This window comes from Gavia stellata, chromosome 6 (genome assembly GCF_030936135.1).
Source record: "Gavia stellata isolate bGavSte3 chromosome 6, bGavSte3.hap2, whole genome shotgun sequence".
Taxonomy (NCBI): domain Eukaryota; kingdom Metazoa; phylum Chordata; class Aves; order Gaviiformes; family Gaviidae; genus Gavia; species Gavia stellata.
The window spans coordinates 57347988-57371107 of NC_082599.1; the positions used below are offsets into that span (position 1 = coordinate 57347988).

The window sequence follows — 23120 nt, forward strand, 5'->3', positions numbered from 1 at the left end:
AGACAAAAACAACAACAAAGAAAAACAAAGTAAGTGGGATTACTAAAGCCATGCTTCTTTTGGTATGTTTAATCATATGATGTTTAACAAGTAATTTAACTTGCTAGTTCAATGAAAAGTAGTAAAACTGAATTACAGTTTACTAGAATTCTTTCTGAAACTGAGATTCATGCCTTGAATTTAAAACAAAACAAAAAAAAAAGGAAATCACAACCTCCAGCTCCAATTACACTGTTCATATGTTGCCGCTAAAGAACAACTTAAGTTTCATGCATCTTCCCCAAAGTATAAACCGAAGACGTACTGCAGAAATTCCAGGATAACTACCCAGTCCTAACAAACAGGTTTTGGTAACACAAAGTGACACATTTCAGTACATATTCATAAGGGTTGGGGGTTATTATTGGGCTGTAATTGCAGTTGTTCTAACACCTAATAAGCCATGGCTGGAAAAACAAAGGCAGGTTAATTTGTGATTTCCTCTACTCATTCAGAGGCAAATTAAGTGTCAAACAGCTAATACAGAACATATTTCATTTTATGAGATTTTAATTTAATTCTGCACCCTATCGTTGATGCCTTAATGTAGGGTGGTTTATCTAAGAAGAAGAGCAATTTATAAACCTCTTTCAATTGAAATCTTTAATGATAGGATACGATAGCATAATTACAGCAATGCCTGCTAGTCCTACTATACATAAGCATCTGTCAGCAATTCCATCATAAACATAAACCCTTATTTTAGGGGTTTATAACTCAGTTACAGAATTTGGCTCCAGGCTGAAATTTGGGATACAACAGTTCTGCCCATCAGCAATTAAACTACAAGAATTGTACATATAAATACATATACATCTTCAGAGCTGCGAGTACGTGAGAGCCCTGGAACACCTTAAAATTTCCTCCTTTGTTTCTTCTTTTTCACTTGGCCACTGTTCAAAATTATGTGCACACATTGTAGGTATCATGCAGACAAGGCCCTCTCCACATTTTTTCTGCACCTGTACTATACCTAAACTAATTCCACTAAGGCTTGACAGGTTCTGGAACATATTTCTAGGAGCTTGGATAACTGGAATGATGCCAATTCTTTGCCCTTTTTTTATTTATATCCCCCCACGCACATTTAACGGTATTATGAAGCTGAGGTGAAAACCACTCATACAATGAAGTCCTTGATGAAGCCGTGGGTAAACATTTGTATCCTGACTGGTGTTCCTGCTGTTTTCTCTCAGCATTCTCAAATAACTTCTCAGACCCTGTTCGTTGTTGTTCTTTTTTTTTTAAGGGGTGATAGGACAGCAGTTCAAGTAATGGCTCCAGACGATCCCAAATCTAACATTCCTAAGTGATACTCACACCAGGCTCTGTAAGACTCGCAGGAAAACTGCTGGGTGTCTACCTCATACATACATTAAAACTTACTCCTGAAAACTGCATGACAAACCTTAACATCTACAAAGAAGCTGTTGGAGTCCGACAGATTATTTTTTTTAAGTTACTTAATTGCATATTTACATTTAGTTACACCAACCGCAAGAGCTCCAAGGGTCCACTACAGCTCGCCATTCCAATGGTGACACAAACCAAGTGAGCGGAAGAATTGACAGAAGTTAATGGAAAAATAAACGGCCGCTATCAAGGAAATTTTCAGTTTAAAGCTTGGGCTGATACCAGAGCGTGTTTCTAAAGCAGCTGCCTGCAGTCGTATCAGATCACGCTAAGATCTCCTTGTCTCTAACAAGCCTCTGCAGGGCCCGGCTGAATCACCGCTGCACCGCAGGGTACGGCGGGGAGCCGGGGCGTGCGGAACCCTTCCCCAGAAGCTGCGTTGATTTTGGCATCAGAGGGGCGGACTACCTTCGTGAGGCATGAAGCAGGCATTTTCAACATCTCTTGGGGCTCCTACAGAAGTCCTGGCACTTTTAGCAGCGTAGGCTGCTACTCCCAGTTTCCCACTGTCACCTGAAGCGGGGAACGGTGGTCTACCCACCCAAAAGCCCTGCCCGTGGGCACAAGGAGTCATGGTATGGGCTGGGTTCATGCGGCTCAGGCTCTGGAGAGGGCTCAGCGCAGCAAGTGCAGCCAGGCAGCATCCCACATGGCACGGGATCCAGAAGCCTCTGGCGGTACCCAGGTTTTGGATGACGGTCTTCTGCTGATGCAGGTTAAAACACTTCCTGGGGCTCCCTACCCCGTCTGCCTCGCACCGAAGACAACGGCAAATTCCCCACTAGCTCCTGAAGGAGCAGGATCGTCCCCCTAGCTCCAAAAAAACATCCAGGCGGAATATTCACTGCACTGCAAAGTCTAGGATGACCACGTAATGACTGTCTGAGCCTGCCACCTTCAGCTTACAACCGTTTTTAGCAGCAAATTTAAGTGTGTATTTGAGCGTATTTTATGATGTGGTTGACTGTGGTGTAAATAGTGATGCATCAGAGGAACTCTGAGGAATAAATCACAAGTTTCTGTACTCTCTCTTTCTATAAATACCCACTTTTCCTCTAATGCCCAAGAAGACTGCAACACAGATTTATTACTTACCTCCAGGCAAATTTGCTCTGAAATTACAATTCAGTAATAGAAGACTGACCCCAAAAAACTGTTAGTAAAATATTGTGTGTGTACTTGGGCATGTAGTTAGGATTGTTAATATCAATTAATTCTGCTCACAGAGGAGGACTTGTCTTAAAACAACTTCATTTTTCTTCTGCATATATGTAATTACACAGCTGTAACTAATAGCCATAGCAAAGCAATCTGCCATCTAAACAACTAGCATTATTCTTCAAAGTATTACTTATGCTTTTCTTCTTGTATTTTCTCAGTATGAGAGGTGATTACTAGATATGATTAAATGTATATATCAAGCCTTTTAGCGAAGTACCAAGCCCTGCTTTTCGGCTCCATTTTTAATGGTATATAGCAGTTTTCTAGACACAACAACTGTTTTATTCTGCAATGCTGATATCCTTCTCCCCATATAGAATAAGATAATATTTTTTTCTACAGGATTTCACCACTACCACCCTTTTCTAATGCACGTTATCACTGGTATTCATTTCTTTTATCTTTGTGTAAACCATGTGCTCTATCACATTTGCCATTTTGTTTGGGTGACATTCCCATCAATCAACCGATTGCCTGTGCGTGCACACAACAGGGACTATGAAAATTTACCAAAAATTTCATTATGCTTCATAGCAGTCACTGGGAAAGAAAGAAAAAAAAACAACCACCTTTGGCACGGGAGGAAATTTTAGCTATGAAGAATCCCAAGCCTAATACAGACAAAACACCTGTTTTGTCTGGCTGTATCTCATAGGGTTCAGCCCTTTTTAATTTAGTATTTATGGAACGACAGCACACAGAATAATTGTCAGCAAAACACATAGGTAATACTTCCCAGCCACCTATTATAAGAGGAATTCCTCAGGCACCAGCCTGGGTTTTCCTTCACAAACAGATAACCTTGATGCTTTCCCAAAGTAACTCTCGCTCTCCAGCAAGACTGGCAAAGCGCTCCAGGTGCACGGCTTTAAGCACTGTAAAGGTTCGTATACTTGCCCGTTCTTCTAGGCAGCTGAAGCGAGGGGAAATACTGAATACTCACACATGCAGAGGAGGAATGGGAGATGGCTCATAATGGTAGCGTCCCTCATGATGTCTCGCATCAATTGGTACAGGAGGGTGGAATGCTGGAAAGAGGTGAGGCGGATCTGAAAAAACAAGTGAGGTTCCCGGATCTGAGTATCTCCAACAACTCTTTAAACACAACATTCATAAAGACGGAACAGATACTGAAAAGCATATGTCAACAGCGCTACGACTTACAGGTCGCATTCTCCTTCCCTGCTGCAGTCAGTCAGGTCTGCCTGGGAGGAGAGTTTGGCCCACAGTGTTTGCATTAATATGTATTTACTAATTTTAATATTCTCTTTTTAAAGCTTAAATGGAAAGGGACGTAAAAAAGGCTTTAATAAATAATTATGTGCCCATATGCGAAGTGTCAGATCAAAAGGACCATCAAGCCTTTCATAAGCATTCCTGATTTATTTATTTTTTTATTAAAACAAGAAAAAAATCATCCCAGGATGAAAAGCCTAAGCAGAGACTACAATGCAATAAAAAAAAGTATATCCTCAGAGATGCACACACAATCCTACAGCGGAAAGCAAAACTGAAGCGGCGTGCTGAGAAATGACTATCTGGAGTAAATCAGACAACGGAGTTAAAAGGGAAATGCAATTGGGAAAGGCCATAGTGGAGATGCTTAACTGCGTCACACCCACGGCCGCATCCAGAGGAATGTGCCTGAGGACAGGGGGACTCATTTCATACACCGCTCTTAAAAAGGAAGGGTGCTTTCTTTGTTCCAGTGGCTGGAGACCCCGGGACCCACAGCTGCAGTAAGCTCCCCTGCCCCGTCTCCTCCAAGGCTTTCGCAGGACAGGGGCGTTTTGCAGCTGCCGGGGCTCACGTTCCCCGCTGTTTCCGGAGAGCCTCGGTGACGAGGCTGACAAAAGTGGGAATGCTCCCCCACGGACTCTGCCCGCCCCGCAGCAGGATTGCCTCCCGGCTTTGGAGGGCACGGTGCACACGGACCACGGCTCTCCGCACCAGCACACCGGTGCCATGCGTGTGCACCGAAAGGAGGTTAATGCCGACCGCGCCGCTCATCGCTGCCTCCCAAATGCTCAAAATTCAAATGAGATGCTGAGCATCTCCAGCAGCACAAAACAAACCCATCCTGCCCAGTTATTACCCAATCGCCACTTTGGATGAAGTCATGTGTTTATCCGACACCAAAAGTGAGAAGTACAGACGTTAGGTCATGTCACAGATTCACTAAAATGCTTCTAGAAAGAAAGAAAACTTTAATTATGCACTGGCAGTAAAACTAAGCCTATTTCGGTTGTGCCTGCTGACTCTTGAAGGTATCTTCTTTGTATTTCCTGCCTTTCCTACTCAGCAAAATGTAATCCTCCTCTTTGATTACGTTATCTGTGGAAGCAGTTCCCTCACGCCAACTAGAGATGGTTAAAAAAAAAAAGGAATTTTTTCCCCTTGGCGTTTGTCAAAAGTTGGGTTGGTTTATTTTTATGTTTTGAAGGGGGAGAAAGAGCTAGAGGAACAAACCTCATGGCCCTGAGGGAGTAAACAGAGGGGATGGAGGGGAAATCACGTAAATTGTGAGGAAATATTCCCAGTATTTCAGGCAAATCTGGAAACATCTGACAGGGCCTGTCCAGTTTCATGGCTTGATTTTGTGAAACCTCACCAGCGTGTGACCAGCCACAGCACATTTCTGCCATTTACTGACTCAGGGCTTAGGCACCGCAAATGAAAAATAATTGTGGCTTACTACTGTGAGCTGGGAGCTCAAACTCGCGGTAGATTTAATTCCGGTTCTGCTGCACCGACGGGACCTTGGCATGCAATCTGTTACAAGCTTCACTCCCCATGCCGAGCACTCCTGGGCTTCAGCAGGAGTGGAGGGGGGTCACAGATGACCGCGTACCCCTGTGAACACACTGTCACCGTCCGAGTGGAGGACGCTTGCTGCCACCTCCCGAAACACATTCGTCACCAGCCACCAAGGTGGAGAAGGGGAAAAGGGGCACGAGAAGTGTGTTTTAGCACATCTCCCTGCCTGTCCCATTCCCTTCTTCGCTGGTATTTGGCTACAGCAGCGTAAGGCGAAGGGAGGAGGTTTTAAAGCAGATGACTGGCATTTTACCATAAAAACTCTGCCACTGTTTTTTCAGCGAAGAAGGAAGTCGCTCACGCCCTCACAGATGCACAGGCAAGTCCTTCTCTGCCCTACGCATCTCCGAAGAGTAAGTCTGGGGAGCACAGGTGAGACCACAGAGATTTTGTCACCCTTATTCATGCAGACAGGACGGGCTCCACCTGGCCACGGCAAGCAATCCCGCTCCGGATGCTGAGCCTCCTCACTGTCCCAACCCTCACCCAGCCTGAGCACCCACCCATTAAAAACAGTCCCAGTATTTATGCAGCGGAACACCATTTAACCCTCCTGAATGTGATCATCTATCTTCCCCTACCTGGGAAATGGAAAATTAGTGTTAAACGACCCAAAAATGATATTCCTCTTTGTAGGACCTATGCAGTGCAGAGCACCAACAAGTTGTATTTAACACATGGGATATAAATCTCCAAGAACACCTTTCTGAGTCCTCACACATTAAGCTCCTTTGTGTATCTTGGTTGCATCTTGTTTGCAGTTTCCATCTGGGAAACAGCCGTACTCCATCACGGCACAGGGAGCTGTCTCCGTCAGCCCTGCACCGACCGGAGCAGGGCTGCGTATCAAAACCCAACATAATTATCCATCTCACAGTTTATTATTTACACATGAGCAATACAGCTGGTGAACATCATAACTCAAGTGTATGTGTAATAAGTTACTAGACTGTAGCCATCTCCTGTTGCAAGCCTTAAGAAAAACCACATGATGACTTTTCCAAAGTCAGGCTAAAACTGCTGAAGCAGAATAAAGTGCCACTAAACCTGGCTACCTCCTATTTATCATATAATTTCCTGACTGATGGTTCCACAAACCAGCTGCTAAGTGCTGTGTACTCTACTGTCAGCAGACTAACATGCTAAATGGGAGACAGGGAGAATAATGTGCAGAACTAGTGGAGTCAATTTTACTGAGGGAATTCAAATTCCGCCGTGTTTGGGTCAGCCCTCAGCGCAGAGGTAGGCAGTAAATTCTACGTGCTTGGGGGTCCAAAACCACTCCACTTTGAAGAGCATTGAATATTTATATGGAAATGCTCTTAGATCAAACAGAGACCTGCCAAAGCATCCATCGTCCAGGGCTTCACTTGGAATTCACTTGAAAATTCATAAAACTGTAATCGGTTGACATGTATTTATATGACAATACATAGTAAGAAGTTTGCAAAGCAGTAACTTGGGCAGTGGCCAGTTTCACATAGCTTTTTCATATCCCGCCCAGTAACTATTTCATTAAAGGCACCATCAGAATATTACAGGCACATTCTGCCACTACTATTTATGCTGTAGCTGAGTAAAGAATGAGTGAGACTACTCACCGGCTAGAACTGAATCAGGACCTATGCAGCTCCTGGCTGTTCGTGAGAAATGCTCTACCCACCTAGAAAATCAGGTGGCAACTTAGCGTAAAAGACAGGATACCTGCTCTGACTATAATGACATTTTCACGCTTCTCATTTGAAGTGGGAGGAACAAAACTCTTACCCTTAACAAAGAGGAACTCCTCTCAACACAACGAATTGACAAAATCTAACTTCCTATTCTGCTCGGGAAATTATTTATTACCATTTGCAACTTCTTTAAAATTCTGGCTGAGATGCAAACTTCCACAGCGTATGCCAGGCAGTTTTCTTCCAGACATCCAACGGCAACCGTGAATTCCTGGACCAATCCTTCAACTACATCCTTCCAGAGACTCCCTGACGTAAGCATACAGTACAGGAGTCAGGACGGACAGATGCTGCCTGCGTATTTGGAGCCCTCAGCTCCAATTCAGCAGAAGTATCTGATTCTGTGCTTAAATTCCGCTGTTTTCAAGAACTTGTAAGGACATGCCAAGGCACTGGAAATACACTTAAACACATTCCTCACGCATTGCTGAATTTGGTAGCTGTTGCCTTCTTCTGAGTTCTCTGCTGCCTACTACTGTAAGCTTCCTTCAGATGCTCTCCTGTCTCCTTCATAGCCAACAAGGTCTCCTCAAAACAAAATGGGAGATACAACTGCCTCAAATGCTACAAACTCATCAATTTTAGCACTGTGAGATTTTCTAGAAAATGTGTCAATTTATGCTGACTTTTTGTTGTGTAAAACGTGCCTTTTTATTTCTTCAAGAACCTTTCTTGCCTTCTTAAAGAAAGTGAATAGGATCATCTCTCTCAAACTACAATCACTCCCATACAGGAAAAAAGAAGAGACCTACGCTTGCTCTCTGGAAGTCGGCAACCTAGGGCTCTGCTGCAGCATCGAGGGAAAGAAACTGGAAGAAGTGACAGGTATGGTCTTTGCTCCTGAACAGCAAACCTGAAGTCTGATGAGATGTAGCAGGCAGCAGCAATTCACCGCAAGACTCGGTGGAAAGGCAGACGATGCCAGCTGGCTCAAAGGTGCCGTGCAACATCTCGAGAAACCGGCAAAGAGGTTAGGCTGCTCCGAAGCTCGCTGAAGTCAAGGCTAACTTTTCTGTAGACTCCGTAGTCTCTCAAATAAGCCGTGTTCGTTTAGGGGATCGCTACATTTGGAAAGTTTGGCAGTGGTGGTAAGGCTAGTAAAACATTCTGCTCTCAGCTGACTCACTCAAGCACCTTGTGATTCCTGCCAAACCCTTGAACAAGACGGCTGCTGAGATGACAGGCTGCGTTTTTCAGCACATCAAGAAAACATTTGCTACTGTAGAAAACCCCTGCCTCAGCTCAAACATGCCCAGAGCGGCCGCGATGCCTGCGCCTGTGTTGTGAGATCAGGGCCGAGCAAACACAGGACTCAAGCCCAACACAGGAAGCCCTCGTTATGTTTTAGCAGCTTTGTCCTCAGGACAATCAGCTCCCCAAATTAAATGTCAGACTTGAGCCAACTGCAAAACTCTATCTCAGATAAAACCTCATTTAAGGTGAAATCTCCGTCCCGCTTAAATTCATTATGCTCTTGATGCTGAACTTGGTGGTACCAAGCTTTCACACCAGATGTAACAGAAACAATATCAGGCAAAATATAGCCTCCCCGCTAATGTCTTTTCAATACGCAGAACAGTTTTGAAGAGTTTGCCAGCAAATTTCTACACTTCCTTTAGTTCGTAAGCTGATCACCAGATGGGAATTTTCTAATATTCAGGTTTGCAGAGTCCCTAAGGGCACCACTGTTTCTTCATGTACGTTCACTTCAACTGATCTGAACTTAATGGTATCGCCAGGTTTTATGGCAAGAATTAGGTTCTTTTTTGCCAAGCAAAGATCTTATTTTGGATTTCTCTTTAATTACAGCTTGCGTTAGGGCTCAGCAAGAGCACGTGTTGTCTTTGGGGGGTTTTTTAGTTCTCTTTCAAAGAGGGGTGAGTTATGTTCTCTACGTATGCTTATACAGAGGCTTTAATCAGGAAGAAAAATGACTGAGCCACAGCCACACGTTAATGCGTGCACTTAACTTGTGCACTTTGAAGAGTCTCCCTACCGTGACTGGGGTTGCTGCTTCAGCGTGGCTGGCTGCCATCTGAAGCACTGCTTACTTGCAGGCTGATCCGCAGATGTGCTACAGGCAGTTATCTCAGGAGGCTTTTCCATGCGTGTGTGCGTGCCCATGTGTGCGTGCATGCACGCGCACGCTTCCAATGTGGCAACCGTCGTGTTGACACGGATGTGACTACTCGCTATCTGACTTGACAGAGGAGGAGATTTTAAGAAGGAAAAAGCCATGGCAAAACTGGGAAAAAGAGCATATAAATGGATAAAGCCAAGAAACGGACAGAGAGAGCGCGAGAACAATAATTTTTAATTGGTAAGTCCTCTCCATTTCAGTAACGCTAAATGTTAATTGTGGTAACATACAGCAGATATAACACTTTCGGAGAAAAACACAATTTTCAATCAGATCACATCTATTCCATGTGTCTGTGTGTATTAATGATGACCAGGCTTCCCCTCCCTACCCTCTGCTTGTGCTTGCACAGCCTATACACTGATCTTAAAAATAAACCACAGGAGTTCCAGGCCAAACCTCACAAACCAGAGCACAGCTCCAGCTCTGTGCCTCTTGTTATGGCTGAAAAATAATTTCTACCTTTGCAAAACCAAAAATTAAGACTTTGGGGCATCTTAGATCCCTGCCATCCATTTTACCACTTTTTACTCTGTAAACTTAAACACCTTGTAGGAACACGTTTTCTTGTTTTTAGTAGTTCCACAACAACCATCATGCCAAACACATGAAGGAAGAGCAGTTATCGGTGTGCTGGAAGAAAAGTGGCTGGAAATGATTTCATCAGCTGGCACTGAGAGATCTTTAATATGCCAAATTTGTTGCAGGTATTGGCTAAATAACTGCTGGATTGATTTCAGTTTGAACGCTTTATTATTCCTCCCAGTCACTGCAACTCTGCTGTCTGAGGAGCAGGACTGCCTTCTGGAATACTAACTAAACTTCCTCAAGTCCATTCAACTGACTCCAGTGCTCCCTGCTATTTGCCCATCCAAAAAAGAAAGAAAAAGAAGAGACAGACTTGCAGGGTAATAAAAATATTGCATATACAAACCACCCTGGACTGAAAAGTCTCAAATTCTTTAAGAACATAATTTATGATTCATCACAGCCCAGTGACTTACAAATCACTGTTTCCACTGGGATGGACTCGCTGATAAGCGAAGGAAGGACTCCTTGTGCCGCCCTGATCATGCGGTCGTGAACTTGCCCGGTGAGCGGGGCAGGCACAGCACTGCCGCCCCACAGCCCCCCCGGGACACACGTTTTCAGAGGAGGAAAGCCAAGGCACTCCACCAGCAGAGTTTGCCCAAGAACAAACAGCAAATTGGTGGAAACGCACCAGGAATATCCCACCTCAGTAGCTCCTTCCACCCAAGCAATACTGGCTGCTTCATCCTATAAACAACCTTAGAAAACCCTCAGGAACACAAGCAACAGCTGCATACAGCCCAGCATCTGTACGTTGGCCCGTGCTTTCAGGAAAAGACAATGACAATGAGACGTCTTAGCCTCATCACCAAGTTACTTGGAGGGAAAATTGTTTTATCTTACGCAGCTGGCTCTTGGTACGGCACAGCTCATCTTTTTCATAACCTCTGGATCCCTTGCAGCATTTCTTAACAAACTTAATAACGTGGTCTCTGCAAGAAAATGACAAATTGTCCTCTGCCAGAAAGCTGACAAAAGAAATCCCTCCCTCCACTACCTCCGATGGACTCTGCAGCAAAAAAATAATTCAGCTTCTGCCTTGCAACACGCTTGCTGTTTTGCTGTTGCTCACCCCAACTTCTCCTGCCACCATGCGTGAGCGCATCTTTCACTGCTTAAAAGTTCCTCCCCAGGAATTATGGAAAACAAAACAAGCATCCATGTTTAACTCTCAACAACCCCAGACAAGTGGTTTCACCCAGCTGCTCTGGAATGCTTCCCACCTTTGATTACACATGTGCATGAAGGATCCCATCCACAGCGTTTCCTCCCCTACGAGCAGCACGTAACTGGATCCATAACCCCAATATATACACAAATAATTTGTACCTACGTACATGTGCATACCCATTTCTGTTACACACAGCAAATTCCAGTGGTTGAAGGTGAGCTACAAAGTGGAAACTAAGGAAATGAAAAGATTATAAAGAAATAAATCCTGATCCACGCTGGAGAGAGGAGAAATCTCACAGCGAGGCTCTCAACTCCAAACTACTCCTAAGCAGAGGTTTAACATGGGCTTCCTGACCAGTGGGAACGAGGAGCTGCCACACAACAGTTTGGTTACTCCCTACGGCTCAACACAGCTCAAGGAAAGCCTTCATATGCCCCGCTATCAGCTGCACGCATTAACTCAGCAATGACAAATATCTGTAAGACGCGAAGGTAAATGTGGCTAAGGAGAGGTAATAGAAACTAGGAAAAAAATCCAGAAATAATCCTTGTATTGCTGTTGACTTGATGTGGGAACAAATAAAGACAAGTCAGGTAATTCAACAAGCTTCGCTGACATCCTTGGAAGTTGATAAAGCAGCAGCATGAGCCAGTCTGCAAATGTTATTTGTTTAAGTGACGCTTTGGAGACTTGTGTGCTCTTCTGTGTACCAGAATCAAGTTTAGAAGCTATTTGAAAGGCCAAACCTCAAACGGTTGGGTATCAGTCTAGCACGATGAAAATCAGCGTAGCTAAACAGATTTCCAGCAGCTGAAGGTCTGGACCACAGGGTGAAAGACTTGGAAATAGGTTATACTTAGCAGCTTTGATGAGTAATTTATGGCGTGATAGGAATTAGAGAGGGAAAAGTATAATTAGATCAATTATGTCTATTTTTAGATATTAAAACAGTTCAGATTCTATGGGATGCACAATCAGATGAACACTCAGAGAGACTTCTTTTTCCCTGCTGTTCAACCTGATTTCTTAAAATTTCATCCAAATATTCATAATTATTTAGCTTCTCTCTGTACCATCCTTAGCAATTACTCTCCTTCTGTGGTGTTTACACTCTTCAAGCTCTTGCAGATGAGCAGATAGTTATCACTTGAGCTGTCAGGCCACTCAATAATATAAATTTATTGCATCCTTTAATCTCTATGTCCATATTCTAAATTAATCACAGTCACTTGTTTTCACTCCCTGGGTTTCTTCCAGCTTGGGAGAAATATATAGCTGTCACCCCTGCGGTCCTGGGCATCAGGTTTTCATGTAGGCTGACATGACACTGTTTAGGAAGAGGCAGCCTGAGAAATTTATAATACAAATAACCTATTTCTGCAAATTTCTCTTTCCAGCAGGGGTATGTGTTTCTTATACACAGTCTCAAATACCATTACCTTTCATTTTCCCACTATGAGACAGTGCCTTCATCACGTGGCAGTGAGCTACCCTACCATTTCTAAGGGACCACTGGTGAAACGGGCACTGCTCAAGTCAAGTAAGGGCAACACAAACTGGCTCTTGGTTATTAGTTCTTGACATTTCTAAATACTTGACTTTAAGCTGTTTTCTTCCTCCTTGTTCTCTCATCCTCCCACAGCTTCTTAGAGAGCCTCTCCCCTATATTTCATTTTTATGCTGGGTACCTTTTGTTTCAGATCAGTACTGAAGATGGAAAGTACAGCCAGTTCCCTTAATTTGCTGTATCGACATTTATCCTAAGTGCTCATTCAGCCTATTTTTGAGAATGTCATATTGTCGATGTCCCAGTCAATCTGAGTTCGTTTTTTCAAGCAAAACTTTGAGGCAAACGTTTTTAACAAAAAGGGCCATAGTCAAATTATGTCACTTCCCTGTGCCTCAGTCTGGTCACCATTAACACAGAGATATCCTTTCTGAGACGCTCTGACCCTCTTCAGTGAGAGGTCCCAACAAAGAGCTGAAATAACAGTATTTTATCCACTACCCATTATTTCTTTAATTCCTTGAAAAGAGTGGTTCAACTGCCTAAAACAGCTTGTTCTTTAAGAAACTCTCTTGGGTTTTGCTCACGACCTTTTTTAAAGTTTGTTTTTCTTTACAGACAACTTCTTTGCTTCTTATTACTCAGAGAGTAAGAGTATCAGCTTTAGATATAACCACGCTTTTTGTTGGGTTTTTAGGATTATTATTAGGATCCTGCCATTTCCTCTTCCCCACCAAAGTGCTTTTCTCTCTACGGCATATGGGAAGTTCCTCACAAAGTCCTATCGACACCTTCACCTTCATCCCCTCTCTTGTTCTCTGCAGACATAGTGGCAGGATCCAGCCTACGCTTCTCTGGATTTGGGAACTTGTGGAGGAATGGCTTAGTAACAAGGGACACGATCTGATTCCCATGAGCAACCCAGTCTCTGATGAGGGGGAAGGCTCAGAGGGAACCGCTAACTGTCCTTGAAAGCCTGTTGTGATAAGAGACAGTGGAATGGTAAACAAGAAGAAGGAGCTACATCCACGAAGAGGAGAAGTGCTCCTGTGCGTGCACAAGAGCACTGTACCAATCACACTCACCGCCCTGGCGCGTGAACAGAGGCTGTAAGCCAATTATACAACTGTTGCGGACGCGTGTTCTTGGCATCTGTCTATATATACTCTGTAAGCTTGAATAAAGGGGAGAACGACTATACTCATATTGAGATTTCATCGTTACTCCGGGTGGTTCTCCCTCTCCAACAGGAACTAAGTGCCGCTTACCAAAAAGCGGCCAAGCCTTTACATCACCCACTTACAGCTAGCACCACCCCTGAGAAATGGGATGTAGGGCACTTATGTCTGAGCACGCTTGTTTAAAAACACAAATCAAAAAAATCGGCGTCGACAGCCTCAGCTCAATTAGTGCTCATGGTCCTCGTGCACCGTGAGGACAGCCCAGAGTTAGCGGCACGACGTGTCAAAACCAGAGGCTGCATCAGAGCCGCGGAGTAGGGGCACACGACTGCAGAGGGCACCTGGCTGCAGAACCAGCTCCGGCATCTCCTGAGCCCTCCTGCCCGCGCTGCGTCCCACTCGCACAAGCCTCACTGCTAGGACTCGAGTGTCACGGACTGCGTGGGTAGGTCCAGCCTCGCCAGGGAGGAAAAACACTCCCATTAATGAGAGAAAAGGAAAAATGGAAGAACGGAGATGCAAACAGGCAGAAGCATACAAACGCAGTAGCAGGCAAAGCAGCCCACGGCATTAGCAAAGATTTTTCTGCATAGCAACAGCATAAAAGCAAACTCTTCAGGGCAATTTCCATCTTTACGTCACCCGTCTATAGCGCTTACCACAACAGGGCCCCGGTCTCTGACACCGAAGACTTAAACGGCCTCAGTCATTTAAGGGGGAAAGTCACAGAAGAGAAACGCAGTAAGGATCCAAATGCATAGAAACCGCTCACGGAGCAGGAAATTTCTGGACTGCAAATATTGGGAAGTTGGGAGAGTGCTTGGGGGGCAAAAGGAGAGGAGAATCACCTGCTATGCTTTTACATTAACTCCTGGGCATCTGCCTGTGGTCATTGCTTAGAAAGGATACCACGCTAGACGGACCTGTGGCGTGGGCCAGTACGGCCCCTCACGCTCTGCGCACTCCTGGCACGATCCCCAAGGCCAATACGGCTGCAAACCCCTTCCCCTGACACTCAGCCAGCACATCACCAAGAGCAGTGCCCGAGCTGCGGGGCTTCGGCCCATACAGCTCTGCGGCACGAGCGCGAAGACTTCCCGAGCCTGTAAAAGCCCATCTTTCAGTTGTATGTTTGCACAACACGCTGCACAAAAGAGGGCTTTGGTCGACAGCTAACGTCAAGCACATGCTGGTAATAAAAATAACTTAAGATGTCTGTCTCCTGCCCACCGAGATGCAATCCTCCCTTCTGCATTTCTGTGCAGAGTTCAGACGCAATCTGGCTACAGGAAAACAGGGGACTTGGCAGGGGACTTCATCTACCCTGCGGCAGAAGAAGAGGGGACAGCTCTCCTCAGTCCCCCTCTCCGGCAATCTTGGAGCTTTTCCAACGCATTAAGCATCAGTTTCCTGCCAGCGAAGTGTTTGATGCTCTACTAAATGCAGTGGCACTCAGAGAGGTATAGTAACCCTCCATATGGAAAAGCCGTTTGACACAAAGGTTGGAGGTCAAAAGTTTAAATGTTTGCGACAGAGACGACAGCAGCCCTTTTCTGGTCAATAACATCAAAGGATTTGCCAGCTCTTAATGCTACTATTGTCGCTTTTTTGGATCCTATTGAAATTCTAGCATATTTATTGCACTCCGGGAGCATAAGGACTTTTTGTTTGTTTTAATCTCTATGCTGAACCGAAGGAGTCTGAAGTGTTGTGACTCCCCTTGCTCCCGAGGAGAATGCGTGGGGAAACAATGCCAGAGGATGGGGCATTGTAGTCCCAACTAACTTGGTGCTTTCTTCCCCACCAAAAAAATATAAATGATGGATGGAAACATATGGTCTCTATTGGACAGGGCTGGAAATCTCTGCTCCTGAACTCCCCACATGACCGGTTTTAATTGTTTTGTGCTATGGCAGGGGGTGAAAAGCGCTCCCCACCATCAAGATCTCCGTTTTGCCAGTCATTGTTGAGAGCCGGTGTGCCACAGCCGACTAACGCTCCCACTAGGCACAACTGTGGCAGAGCCGGGAACAGCAGTGAGGCTCTCCGAGACGAATTGTAATGCCATAACCACAAAGAGTATCACTTTTCCCAGCCCTCCTTCGCTCTCTGAACTTCTGCTTGCGGTTAGGCAGAAACTTATTACCAGAGCTCTGCAGTGCATGTTCCAAGCATTGTATCAGCCATCGATACCTCGTGCCTTGCCAGGAGTAGGATCCAAGTTCATTTGTTACTACCTTCCTCAGATTCCTGTTCCCCTCTCCACAATGAGGATTAGCAGTTTAAGTTATGTTGCTGACCTCCATCTGGCTAGGCAGAAACAGATGTCTGCGCACTCGGGCACGATCTTATTTCAAAGTAGGGACTCTGGGTTACTAATGACGTTATAAAGGCAACAGCATATGTTGGCTCTCAACAGTCCATTGTCTAATTGGGATGGTTTTAATCAAATATGAATGTACCCAGGTTTTCGCAGCTAATGAATAAATCCCCTTTTTAAATAACGACAGTAATTTTGAGCTCTCCATCGAGGCAGCATCCCAAGGAATGCCTACATGAGCAGCAGTCATCACCAAAGGCCCGTAAGAGGCTGCAGCAACATCCGCCACAGCCCAGTTCGTTATTTAAACAGCTCCTAACTGCCCTTCCCAGAGGTAAGCTGCAGCCAAATTGTTTTCCTTCACTTCACAAACCAGATATGCATGGCTTATTTGAACAGCCCCAAAGTTTACTTTAGTCTCTGTTTAAATACCTTCTACCACATATTTCAAACAAACAGTTCACTTCATTAGAAAGGCAAACAGCGTAGCCGCAGAATACGAGCACTTGAGGAGAACCACGCCGGGCAGAGAAATCCTCTGCCCCTGTGTAAACACCGCCTGCTCTGCAGCTCCGGGCAGCATCCGCCTGCAACGCCACTTCAAAAGCCTTTTCACAAATACTTCACACGTCTGTTTGTAAGTAAATGATAACCCTGAAGAGATTATCTGCAGGGCTGAGAGCCCCGATGACTATCACCGCTGCACAGGCAAAGAAAGAAAAACCAAAACGTTCGCTGCCAGCCCTGGGTGAGTTATGAAACTATAATAAACTCGGTGGCAATCCAGTAACATCAGCTAAACCTGTTAAACTGGAAAAGCAGTACTGCTTTGGCGTATTTGGCTCCACAAAGGGAAGCAACTTTTACCCTTCGCAATGGAAAGGTTACTGCACCTCCATCGCTACTTAACCCAGTCGTTAAATCAGCGCATGGCAGAGAGCCATACAAAAGAGCGAGAAAACTGCATAGCCGACAGATCACTAGATAAAGCACTAAGCTACTTCCTTCTGGACAAAGTACACATGGTGGTTCGAATGCCTCAAGAGCACATGACGCACTCTTGAATCCCAGAAACAAGTATGAAAGGAGGAAGAAGAAAAAAGACAACCGGACACAGAGAGAAGGCGAGGCGATGGAAGGCAGCCAGTGCTAGGAGGCTCCTGTCCCCACGCCCATGTGGCTCCTAGGGACACTCGCCGGGAATACACCCTCAAGAAAGCAAAGCAGCTCAGGAACAGAGTCTGGCGTCATTCCCTGCTGTCTTTATACCGCTTTGTGACAACTGAAAAGTTTTCATCAAAATACTGGCATTTGTATGTTTGAGGGATAGGACGTGAAGCACCTCATTACAAGTAAGGGCACTCTCACCACGTCCATCATTACCGTCATCGTCGGAGCGATCACAGCAAGCTATCGGGATGACATCAATCACAAAGCACAGACCCATGGTATGCCCAGAACTTTAACATAACCTTAAAAAAAAATTATCAACTATCCATATGCTCTTAAATCCATTCTCAGGCAAAAAGAAACCACCAGAACTCTAAAAAACCTTCAAAAAGTTCGTAAGCAGGGACTGACTACACCTGGCTGTAGGGTGAGGGTTCGCAAGCCACAAGAGTGCTGAAGTTATTCCAACTATCACATAAAGAGGAGAAGAGCAGGTAACATTTTTATTAGGGGAATCAAGTATTGTCACGTATGGACATGAAGGTTAGGACACCTCAGCAACCATAACTTTAACCTTGCAGCGACTCAAAACATAGTTTTCAGTTATTTTCATTCTCAGGGTTAAACTAAGTCCCACTAAGTCAATGACTGTTTTACCATTAATTTCAGCGGAGTCAGTGTAGCCAGCTCTTGTGATTTTATTATGAATCTTATTTTTCTTTTCAGTGTTTTTTTTTTTTTTAAACGCTCCAGTCTTTTCAGTCATGTCACCAAGTAAGAATCTCAGCTTTCATTTAAAAAAAAACCCAACGAGAAAACCCACACGTATGTTTCCAGCTGTTACGGTTGCAGAGAAAAGCTGGAAACGAGAAACACCCAGGTTTCATAAGCTGTGAGCAAACAAAAAGATCCAACAAAACCACTCATGAGCAGGTATGTAGGTACAGGATCTTTCAATAGCTATGTAAGCCTTTTGCGTACTCACATACACGAAGTTACTATTTTGAACACCTGGATACGTGGGGATGGCAGGACAGTACGTGTGTGTTACAAATGGTATCTGTTGGCATTAAAATCTGTGGGTTTTAACTGTGATCATCTTTAAAGTTGTTTGCACAAGTTTTGGTCCATACCAGAATTGCACTTCACGTATCAATGATTTTTTATCTGACTACATAGATGTTTCCTGTACAAAGGGTATTTTTTTTGTCCTCTCTGTTAAGAGTTGAGGATTCTTCTATGTTCTGCTTTAAGACTATAATCTGGGTTTATGAGGATTGTTTACTAAAAAGATGTGAGGTAGAAAGATCCTTTCTGAGCATTTTAGCGGAAAGGCTGAATTTAGGTTTAAAGTGGAAGTAAAACCCCCTAAGTTTCATCATGAACTAGAGAAAATAACAGTCTTATCCAGCTCTTTGAGGAGCTACAATAATACAAGCAATAAATTTACTATTATTATTATAACTGATAACACAAGCTGAGCTAATGGAACTAAAATACCTTCTAAACCAGTTCTTGGAGAGCTGATAATATTAACCTTTAGGTGCCAGGAGTTGGGGATTTCCCAGCGTACCAAGCTGGTTGACTTACTGATACTAAAAATAGGAATCTAAACCCTGCTGCTCTTGTGGGTTATGTACAAACAATATGATTTTCTTCAAGCAACTCTGATCCATTCAGAAGAGTGAAAAAAAAAATCCACTTCTTTCAAGATGCTTATGGCCTGAGGCTTTTCTAATACAAAAAGGGGAAAAACAATTTATTTTTTATTATGCCATTCCCCAATCTTCAACTTGAAACAGACCACTTCTACAGAAGTTTTTTTTACAACATTCCAGCAAGTCCTCTGTTGCAGTTTTTTGTTCCCTAGCACATTCAGCTACTAGCTGAAATTTGCCTGGCCATTCTCCTTAAAGCACCTTTGGTAGGAATAACTGTATGCTGTACAAGACTTAACAGAGAATACATTGTCTATTCCTTTATTGCATGTATTTATTTCATATATTACTAATAGCAAAGTAAGAATAGTTTGCATGTACAAGTCCCAGTTTTGCCGTCCGTTTGATCACACGAATCAAGGAGGAGATGCACCAGCCTGCCCTGGTATTTAAAAAGACACCTCCTAAATTTTGTTTCTTGGAGTGATCTCACTCAGCTTCTGCAAAAAGTTATACCTACCCAAACAGCACATGGTTTTGTTGGGTTGGTGGTTCGAGGCGCCAGAGTTAATCTACACTCCATCTCAGGCATCAGCCAACAGTCTACCGCTTTCGTTCCAAATCCAGTACACCCTCTTGCCACAAACAGACAGGCTCCGTGGAAGAGTCAGTTCAGAGCTAAGGAAATCACTCATCCTCTGACCCACAAACAGAGAGAAGAGTCCTAGGAACACAGAAAAGCATCATCTCATCTTCCTCTGAAAGTGTTATTTCTGTTCCTTTCTTTACTTGAGCAGTCTGCAATTAGTGTCATTTCATCTACCCATACTGCAGCAATATAAACCTCAAATGAGCTAAAGAGAACAACTCATGTAAGCATCTTATGAATGTACTTTAAAGAGTGAAATACATAACAAGCATTCACTGAAGAAATCCAGTTCTCTGTTTTGGCTCCACGAGAGACCACCATGGCTTGTCTTTTCCAAGTGTTTAACTTGGGGTGACATCTCTTTGGAAAAAATGACCTCTCACTTGATGCCCAAGCCCAGGGTCATCCTCGAGAGACTCTCAATCACGCTTGAGTTCAGCAGCCTTCTTGATAGAGGAATGTGAACAAGCAGCATCAACAATAGCCTGTGCTCCTAGATTCCTCTTGGTGACATATTCTCATTAGTCAAAATGAGATGGCAACACTTCACTGATGTTTACAATAACGGTGGCACAAGCTGCCTTTCGGTGCAGACGAAGAAGAAATAAGAGGGGATTGTCCCTTTCTCGTGTGCAAACACGATCAAGGCTATAAAGCAGCAACGAGTATATTTAGCATTTTCTACAGTTCACCAAAGTGGATCTCCAGAACTTGAACAGTCCCAAACGGTTAAAGCAGGTGGGAGCTGGAAAGCTGTTTTTCATAGGACAGCAGATTCATTAGTACATTATGGGTAGAACTTGGGGGGAACCAACGACAGAGACAATCGCCAACAACAAACCTTAAACTGGGATGCAATGAATGATCCTGTGATGAGGTACGGTAGATGCTGAGACCAACAGATGTTTCAAAAGCACTCAAATACTACCTTCTCCTTCACACACAAGGCTGGTCTGTTCTGGCAGAAATTTAAGGAGCTACTTCCTAAAGCACCCAGGCTATATGCTCCATTCCAGGCAGATGTGGCATGTAAACCCTCAGGACAAGAGGTGCATGCCTTTCCTCCCCTCTCACCTGAAAGATTTTGGGAAGGTCAAAGTGAAGCAGCAACAACCAGGACTCAACGGAGTTGAGAGTCAACACTTGAGCATGAGGCAGGCCCTTATGGGCAACTCGGGGAGGGCTGACCCATCGTGTCAGGCACATGCGGGGACTTCTTGGCCAGTTGGGAAAGCAGTTTTCAAGATGAAAAGCTCCCTTTGGCTGCCTTTGCTTCTGGCTTTCATTCCTATTTGTATCTGATTACAGATTTGGTGTAGAAGTTGTTTTTTGAAAAAAAATTCAAGGGAGAGTCTCCTTTTCAGACATAGGCTTAGAGAGAAAACAAGAGCCTCATGCTCCCTCCTCTCCCCCGTCCCGGGCTGCACGTAACGGGGTGGGGTCAGGGGGGCAGCAAACCCTCTCTAAGTAATCCCCAATTAAGTTCGTTCTGAACTGAGGCACTTGGCTCACGGGCGGATGGTGTTTCTCCTGCGCACGTGAGCTCAGCAGAGAGAAATCCCTGGCCTAAAGCTGTGTGCCTTGAGCAGAGGGAAACTCCTTGTTTCCTGGCACAGAGCTAGCAGGTGAGGAGGAGCAGGAAGACCACGCTGAAGTGAGAGCTACGTTAAGGGACATGCATAACTCCTGATGCGTACCGATAGCCAGCCATATGCACGACGATTGAAATAAGTCTGATTGGGAACCCGATTCACTCACCTCGCTTACACAAACCCAGCAAAGCATGCGGCAGACTCCGAACACGGTCACTTTTTGGGAGCCTGACAGAGGCTTGGCAGAAGAAGGAACTTAACCAACCCAAAGCAGTCTTGTCAAGTGCTGCGCTGTGTATTCAGCTCTTTAAGGAAAGCATTTCTGCCAGGACAGGGACGATTAGTACATGTACAGAGCAGCCCACTGAGGCTTTGCCTGCATGCAAGAGATGTGACCAGCACGTGCAGACATCAGAGAAGGGGGAAGCTCTCCTGAGGGCTGGGAGCTGTGTCTCCCATGCACGAGCCACACAGTGATCTGGTATGCTCCCACAGCCCAGAAATGGCAAGGACAGCTCAGCTGCCTCAGGGACTACACCCTGCAGTCACAGAAAGAGGCCACAGCCTCTCTCCTCTGCCCTGGCAACCCTCCTCTCCCATTCCCTCGCCACAGCCCCCTGCCATCGCTAATACAGCAGGATGAGAAGCCTGGAGCCACTGACCCCCATAAGCAAAGCCATGCTTCCACTCTATCTGCCCAGTCTGGTTCACAAGGTCTGCAAGAGCAGAGCTGTGGTAATATAAACGCTGGCATCGCAGTTACCCTCCTGGCCTGAGTATTCAGGCAGCAAGCCCAGAGCCGGGGAAGCCTGCACGGTGCCCACCGTGCTCAGCATCAGCACCGGAGCTGGTGGGATGCCGGTGGGCACAAGCACCAGTCGCACCTCTGACTGCGATGGAATCGCAGGTTCTGTGCTAAGCCCCTGGCCTAAAGGTAAGCGGGAACAAGCCCGGCCGCGGCCAGCACGATGCTAATCTAATGCTCTAATTATGCTCCCAGGGCAGCAGTGAGCAGAGCCAGCACCTCGAGCAGGGCACGGCTATGCTAGGAACTCTTCAACATACGTGGACACATTCACCCTCCTATAGAGGCTCATACCTTACCAGTCTGTAGCAGACTGAAGGCTAAAGCAGGCCAGGGAGTTTCCAGCCCATCAAATAAAATATAGAGGTGTCTGCTGGGAAGAGCTTTTGCAGCCAATGTTTCTATTTAATATCCCAGTGCCTCTTCATATGGTGTTAACCCCACCATGGAAAAGAGGGTAAAAAAAAGAAAAAAATCAGACTTTGGACATGATCCAAAACCCACATTCCCAAGGCAGCTGAGAATCACTATGGGGACAATTCAGTACACACCGCTTTTCATTTGTCAGCTTCAGACTCAAACCCCCAGACGCTGGCATGTTGAACTGCGCGTTTAAATCCTGCCACACTGCTCCAGCCACGGCATCTCCAGTAGTTGCAGCAGCCGCTGCTGCCATAACAGGTATTACTTTTGCTGCCAAACCAGCTGGGGAAGAGATATTGGCAAAGATCTGGTGTACGGATGTGTGCAAGGGCTTTTGAACCCTTTTTTCCCCCCCTCACTTGCTGGCAGCAGCCTATGCCAGTACAGACACTTTGAAATGACAGACAAGAACACAGAGAAAGTTGAAGGAGAATCAGGAAATAAAGAAAAAAAGAACAAAATTCCCACACAAGCCAGAGTCCGGCATAAACACAGGTTTTAGGAAGCACGGGGAGGGGATCTGTGTGGATAACGAGCAATACTAGGGGACCACTGCGAGAAAGCCTCACAGAGCTCATTTGTTGCTGAAATAGGTACAAATCTGGAAGGCAGCAACCACAGAGGACTAAGAAAGGAGAAGGGGAAAAGAGTCCAGAGCTTGGCTCAGGGATGAAGAGAGAAAGAGAG

The 23120-nt window shown here is 45.1% G+C and overlaps 1 protein-coding gene across 1 annotated transcript in view; it reads right to left on the reverse strand.

Moving 5' to 3' along the window:
- GLI3 (GLI family zinc finger 3) overlaps window positions 1-23120 on the reverse strand; it is a 191268-nt gene that overhangs the window by 87643 nt on the left and 80505 nt on the right. Inside the window, exon 3 of the mRNA XM_059818324.1 lies at window positions 3617-3722. Coding sequence (XP_059674307.1) covers window positions 3617-3722 — 106 coding nt within the window. The remainder of the gene's footprint in view (window positions 1-3616; window positions 3723-23120) is intronic.